The sequence below is a fragment of the Gossypium hirsutum genome, chromosome D09 (assembly GCF_007990345.1).
Source record: "Gossypium hirsutum isolate 1008001.06 chromosome D09, Gossypium_hirsutum_v2.1, whole genome shotgun sequence".
NCBI lineage: Eukaryota > Viridiplantae > Streptophyta > Magnoliopsida > Malvales > Malvaceae > Gossypium > Gossypium hirsutum.
In genome coordinates this window covers 30978908-30985512 of record NC_053445.1, presented here as the reverse complement: position 1 = coordinate 30985512, position 6605 = coordinate 30978908, and the positions used below count along the sequence as shown (strand labels likewise).

The 6605-nt window shown below is 35.1% G+C and overlaps 1 protein-coding gene across 1 annotated transcript; it reads left to right on the top strand.

Moving 5' to 3' along the window:
- Positions 1 to 3138: 3138 nt before the first annotated feature.
- LOC121220755 (uncharacterized) lies at positions 3139 to 4059 on the top strand. Its single transcript, XM_041100201.1, has one exon. It carries the CDS (start codon positions 3139 to 3141, stop codon positions 4057 to 4059), a length of 921 nt encoding a protein of 306 aa, XP_040956135.1.
- Positions 4060 to 6605: the final 2546 nt, after the last annotated feature.

The window sequence follows — 6605 nt, the reverse complement described above, 5'->3', positions numbered from 1 at the left end:
CCATATATTTATTTGGGAAAGATGATGATAAATGATGATATTTGTATTATTTAATCCATTTATCATCTTTATTTTTTTATCTTTCCAATTTCATCATTTTCTTTATTTAATTTTCTATGGATGAATCATCATGCTTATCTACTAACTCCTCTTAATGGTCTATTTGTCATATAAGGACCTCAAACTTTGAATTCCATAGCTATTTGATACTTATAGCTATTAGAACTCAACTTTTACATTTTATGCAATTTGGTCCTTTCCACCTAATTAAACATGAAATCAGTAAAATTTCTGTACGAAATTTTCATACGATATTTCTATCAAAATTTAGACCATAAAATAATATTAAAATAAATTTTATTTCAGACTTGAATTTGTAGTCCCGAAACTACTACTCCGATTTCACTGAAAACGGGCTGTTACAATACTAAAGTATCCTTTTTTTTGCTTTAATTTTTTTTCAAATTTATGTGCTCTAACATGAAATTAGTTATACTATAACAAGATTTTAATTTGACATGTTTAATTTTGTAATTTAACTCGAATAATTTCACTCGATTCGACTCGAATTGAAGTTTATTTCACTTGACTCAATTTGAAAAAAAAATCAAAATGAGTCAGGATGATAAAATATGACACGCCAACTTGATTAACTCGAAATTTTTTCATTCGATTCGACTTGAGTCGATTAAACGCTCACCCCTATACGAAACCCAAATTCCTTTTGAGTTTATAATCTTGAATCTTGCATGCTAAGCTAAGCTAAAAGTAAATAAAAAAAATCCTTGCAATTAATTTAACTAATTAATTTTATCTTCCATGCGAAACAAAACTCATAATTTTTTCATCACTTATTTATCTAAACAAAGAAAAAGCAATTAATTTAATTAATTGCAAGGATTTTTTGCCTTTTTCTTTTAGCTTACCATTGAACATTTGAGATTATATGATTAAAAGAAATTTAAGTTTTGCAAATAATTATTAAGTATGAATTATTTAAGTTGATTTCGTTAAGGATAATCTAGAAACATAAAATAAAAATTTAAAATTTAGAAAGATATTAAATTAATTATTTCAATATTATAGTAATAAATCGGTTGACATTATTAATAGATAAAAAAATTTCAACAGTTTATTTAATTTATTTTGATGTTTGGAAGTTTAAAATTTCAATATTAAAAAAGAAAACTTAGAATTTTTAGTAATAGGATAAATAAGAAAAAAGTGACAATTTTTGTGTACTATTTTAGTTTCTATCACTTTTTCACTTTAATCATTATTTTTTTACTCCAACCAACACTTAAAAAAGATATTTTTTATGTGACCAAAATGAAAGCAATCTAGAATGTGTGACCAAAATGAAAGTGTAAACATGATACGTGTGTATAGTTAATCGTCATTGGAGATTTAATACTTTGGTCACTAAAATAAAAACGCTCTAAAAGTTGGGTGGCAAAATTGCAAAGATTTCATTTTAGGCGACCAAAATAAAAACACCCTAAAAGTTGGGTGACCAACTAGGTAATTTACCCTTTTTATTTATATTTTGATCAACCAATTGTTCATGGAATTGATGATACATTATCAAAAATTTGTCAAGTTCAGGGACTAACTTGGAGAAAAAAGTTCAAGTCCCAATGTGAAAACAATTGTTTAGTTTGACCCAAATATGAGAACAATTACAAGTCAAGGACCTAACTTTGACAAAAAAAAGACTTAGATCCCAATGTAAAAATAATTACCAAGTTCAATCCCCAAATAATAATTTAACCCTTAATTATCTATGATTTATTCTTCTAACCAAAAAATATAATCTATTTAAATTAAAAACATTTTAGAGATTTAAATTTAAATTTTTAATATAATAATAATTTCTTATCTTTTAAGTATTTTAAAAAAATGATATTTTAAGGTCTGCTACCCTAGCACGGCTCTGTCTGCCCTTCTAGCAAGTCTAGGTTTTTTCAACAGTTTCTTGATTTGACGGCTGAGATCTCCAGTGTTTTGAATAATCTTCTCTTTCTATTCCTTACGTACATCACCCATGGAATCAGATTTTGCAGCTCTATCCCTTGATGATGAAGAAGAAGAAATCCTACAAGCGGAAGGAGAAATAGAATTGGTTACTGAAGAAGAAGCACTAAGCCTAGTTGGTTCTTTCCTTACAGCCAGTATCATCCACTATCCTGCAATGAAAAGTACCACGGCTAATTTATGGCATCCTATCAAGGGGGTTCAAATCAGAGATCTAGGAGAAAAGAGGTATATTTTTAAATTCTTTCATATTATGGATATGGAAAGAGTTATAAAAGGGTCCCCTTGGACATTTAATAACCATCTGCTGATTTTGCATAAGTTGCAATGGGGAGAGGACCCACTCCGAATTCCATTAATTTCATCACCTTTCTGGGTACAAGTTCATGATGTTCCCATTAGTTTTTATTCTAAAAGCCTGGCCAGGCAATTAGGAAATTTTATTAGAATTTTCCAAGAGTATGATGTTTCTAGTTTGGGGAAAGAAAATATGAATTATATGCGGATCAGGGTACACATTGATATCCGAAGTCCTTTCAAAAGGAAAAAACAGGTTCAGTTTAAGAATAAGTGTTCTTATGTTCGATTTAAGTATGAGAGATTAACTCTTTTTTGCTTCTTCTGTGGTCGGTTAGGACATAATGATTCCTATTGCGAAGCAAAAATGCAAACAGGGTATGAAATAGAAGAGATGGGATGGGACCTGTCCTTGCAAGCACAGTCAAGGAGAGCCCAAGCAATGAGCAGTGCATGGCTAAGGGAGGAGGGAGGACTAATAGGCAGAAATAGTAGAGAAGAATTCAGGAGCAACGAAGATTGGAGGAAGGCAAGAAAAGTTGAGAATATTCCTGATCCAATTCTAAGGTTTAATCTGGAAGGTAACGGGCTTAAATTAGAGTTAGGGAGTTCAAGGAAGTTAATTGGCAATAATAACAAAGAGATGGAGTACGATTTCGAGAATGAGATGATTATAGGAGAGGAGGGGAAAAAGAGGGCTAGAGGGGAAATGGATGAAAGTATGGAGGTGGGAGGGAGGAATAGGAGAAGGGCTGAAGCTAACCATTTGTTATCGGCAGCTGCCAAGAGGCAAGCCGACCGGTCGCAATGAAACTCTTAAGCTGGAATGTCCGAGTGTTGGGAAATCCTCAAACAGTTCGAAGACTTCGGCATTCGCTGAAGCAACATCATCCCCAAGTGGTCTTCTTAATGGAGACAAAATTAAACAAAAATGGAATGGAAAAAGTACGACGAAGCTGTGGATTTCAGTTTGGCATTGATGTTGACTCGATAGGATCGAAAGGTGGACTAAGTCAGTCGTGGCTTGGAAAAGTTAACATTACACTTCGAAGTTTTTCAAATCGACATATTGATGTTTTTGTTGAGGAAGGAGAAGTTGGAAAAATATGGAGACTCACAGGTTTCTATGGTTCTCCTTATTCACAAGACAGGAATGCAGCATGGAATTTGTTGAGGCAATTGAGGAATCAGGGAGATTATCCTTGGCTGGTTTGCGGGGATTTCAATGAGATATTATATGGATTCGAAAAGAAAGGTGGACTACCTAGGGAGGAAAGAAGAATGGAGGCATTTAGACAAGTTCTAGATGATTGTAATCTGGTTGATTTGGGATATTCTGGATGGTGGTTCACATGGGAGAGAGGGAACTTTCTTGAAATAAATGTTCAGGAAAGACTTGACAGAGGTCTTGCAACGGAGCAATGGAGCGCTTTATTCCCAAATAATTTGATACGGCATCTTCCACATTCATTCTCTGACCAATGTCCAATCCTTTTAGATACAGCTTACAAAAATGGAGAGGCGGTTAAAAGAAAATTCAAGTTTGAAGCGTGGTGGGTACTTGAAGAAACATTCTTTAGCGAAACTAAACGAATTTGGGAAAATTCTACAGGAGACCTTGTGAACAAGTTGGAAATCCTCAAAAAAAAGTTGGAGAAGTGGGGAGCTAGAATCCAATCGAAAAATGAAAACAGAGGGTTTGACTTCAAAACTGCTAGAATTACTTGAAGTCGACAAAAGTGATGAGAACTTGGCAGAGATTATTAATACAAAAATCCAGCTGAATTTTGAAATTGAAAAGGATGAGAGAGTTACTGGGAACAGAGGGCCCGAATTAATTGGCTATAATTAGGCGATAGAAATACAGCTTTCTTCCACAAACAAGCGACTCAAAGAAGAAAGCTAAACCAGATCCATAAGTTGCAGTTTGAAGATGAAAGGGAGACAGACGAGTGGAAGGAAAAGGAGGAGATCGCTAGAATGTATTTTAAAAAATTGTTTAACACAGGAGGGCAAAATCATGATGAAAGAATCCTAATAGGAATTGAAGGGTGTATCACAGAGGGAGACAATAAAACTTTAAAGGCAAGATACAGGAAGGAAGAAATACTGGAAGCTCTTTCAGAAATGGGACCTACAAAAGCTCCAGGGGAGGATGGTTTTCCAGTCCTTTTTTATCAGAAGTGCTGGCCAATTGTTGGAGAAGATGTTTCCAATTTTTGTCTTCAGAGGTTAAATGAAGGTATGGATTTACATTCAATCAATAAAACAAACATTGTGCTTATCCCAAAAGTCCCGAATCCTTCGAGGATTACCCAGTTTAGATCAATTAGCTTATGCAATGTGATATACAAGCTGATAGCGAAAGTTATTGCTAGGCGACTCAGAGGAGTAATGCATAAATGTATTGATTTAGCTCAAAGTGCTTTCGTCCCAAGAAGGCTGATTTCAGATAATGTCTTACTTGCGTATGAAATCCTACATACTCTAAAACTCAAAAGGGTGGGGAAAAAAGGATTCATGGCTATCAAACTTGATATGAGTAAAGCATACGATAGAGTTGAATGGGGCTTTGTGGAAAGGGTAATGAAAAAATTGGGATTTGATCCAGGATGGGTTGATTCAATTTTGAAATGTGTCTCTACGGTCTCATATGAGGTGATTATCAATGGCAACAGAGGACAAACTATAAATCCATGTCTCCTCTCAGTCCGTTTCTATTTCTGTTTTGTGCAGAAGGATTATCAAGTTTAATGCGGCTTGCAAAAGAAGAAAATATTCTCAAAGGAGTTAAAGCAAGTCAAAGAGGACCAGCTATCTCTCATTTACTCTTTGCCGATGACTGTATTTTATTTGCAGAAGCTTCAGAAAGGGGGGCACAATCTTTAAAACAGATTCTAAAGGAATATGAATTGAACTTAGGACAATGTGTGAATTATGAAAAATCGGCTGTCTTCTTCAGCACAAATACAGAAGAGAGTGTAAGGGATAATGTCTCAAGGACCCTCGGAGTTAGAAGAGCGAATGATATTGAAAGATACCTAGGGCTTCCTAGTATGGTGGGAAAGAGGAAAAAAACATCTTTTCAAGGTTTGAAGGACAGACTCAAACAAAGGATTGATAATTGGAGGACAAGGTTTCTATCCCAAGGAGGCAAGGAAGTTTTTATTAAATCGGTCTTACAAGCTATCCCAACGTATTCAATGGCATGTTTTCTACTACCCAAGACTCTATGGTCAGACCTGGAAAGAATTGTTGCTAATTTCTGGTGGCGGAAGAGATGGAATAAAAAAAGTGTTCATTGGTGTACCTGGGAAAATCTGTGCTTATTAAAAGAAAATAGTGGTCTTGGATTTCGATATTTTATGAAGTTTAATATTTCTTTATTAGCGAAACAAGGATGGCATCTTGTTAATTACCCAAATTCATTGTTGGCTCGTGTTTTGAAATCAAAGTATTATCCCAATTCAGAGTTTTTAAAAGCTCATCTAGGAAATTTACCTTCACTTACCTGGAGAAGTGTTTGGCCCGCGAAAGGTCTGCTTGAAAAGGGTTTATGTTGGAGAGTGGGGCGAGGTGAGAGGATTTCCATCCGAGATGATCTGTGGGTGCCAGGAAAAGAAATGGTTAGAATGCCGAATCAAGAAGTAAATGGTAATTTTGAATTTGTTTCAGATTTGCTCGACCCAAGTACCAGAAGATGGAAAATAGAGCTAATAAGGGATACCTTTCAACCAGTTGTAGCGGAGAAAATATTGAGGATCCCTTTGGCGGAGATGGAATATGAAGATCTTCAAGTTTGGAGAGGGGAGCCGACCAGAGAATTCTCAGTTAGAAGTGCCTATAAACTATTACAGGAGACTACCTTGGATCCTAATGAGTTGTTTTTACATACCGAAACTATTAACTTTTACAGAAAACTTTGGTCATTACAAATTCCATCTAAGATCAAAATGCTTTTATGGAGGATTTCATGGAACTATATCCCCTCCTTCCTCAACCTCAAAATAAAGCGAGTTCTGGTGAATACCAAATGTCCCAGATGCGAGTGTGAAGAAGAAAGCAGTCGCCATATTTTCCAACAGTACCCTGCAACGATGGAGGTCTGGAATCATCTTAATCTAGCGTGGATACAGAATCACAATAATGGGGATATGTGGAGATAGCTTACCGGAATCTTTGGCCAAGGAAACGAAGAGCAGTTGCGACTCTTCTGCTGCGGACTATGGTACATCTGGTTCAGTAGAAATCAACTCATTTATGAAAAAAGGCAA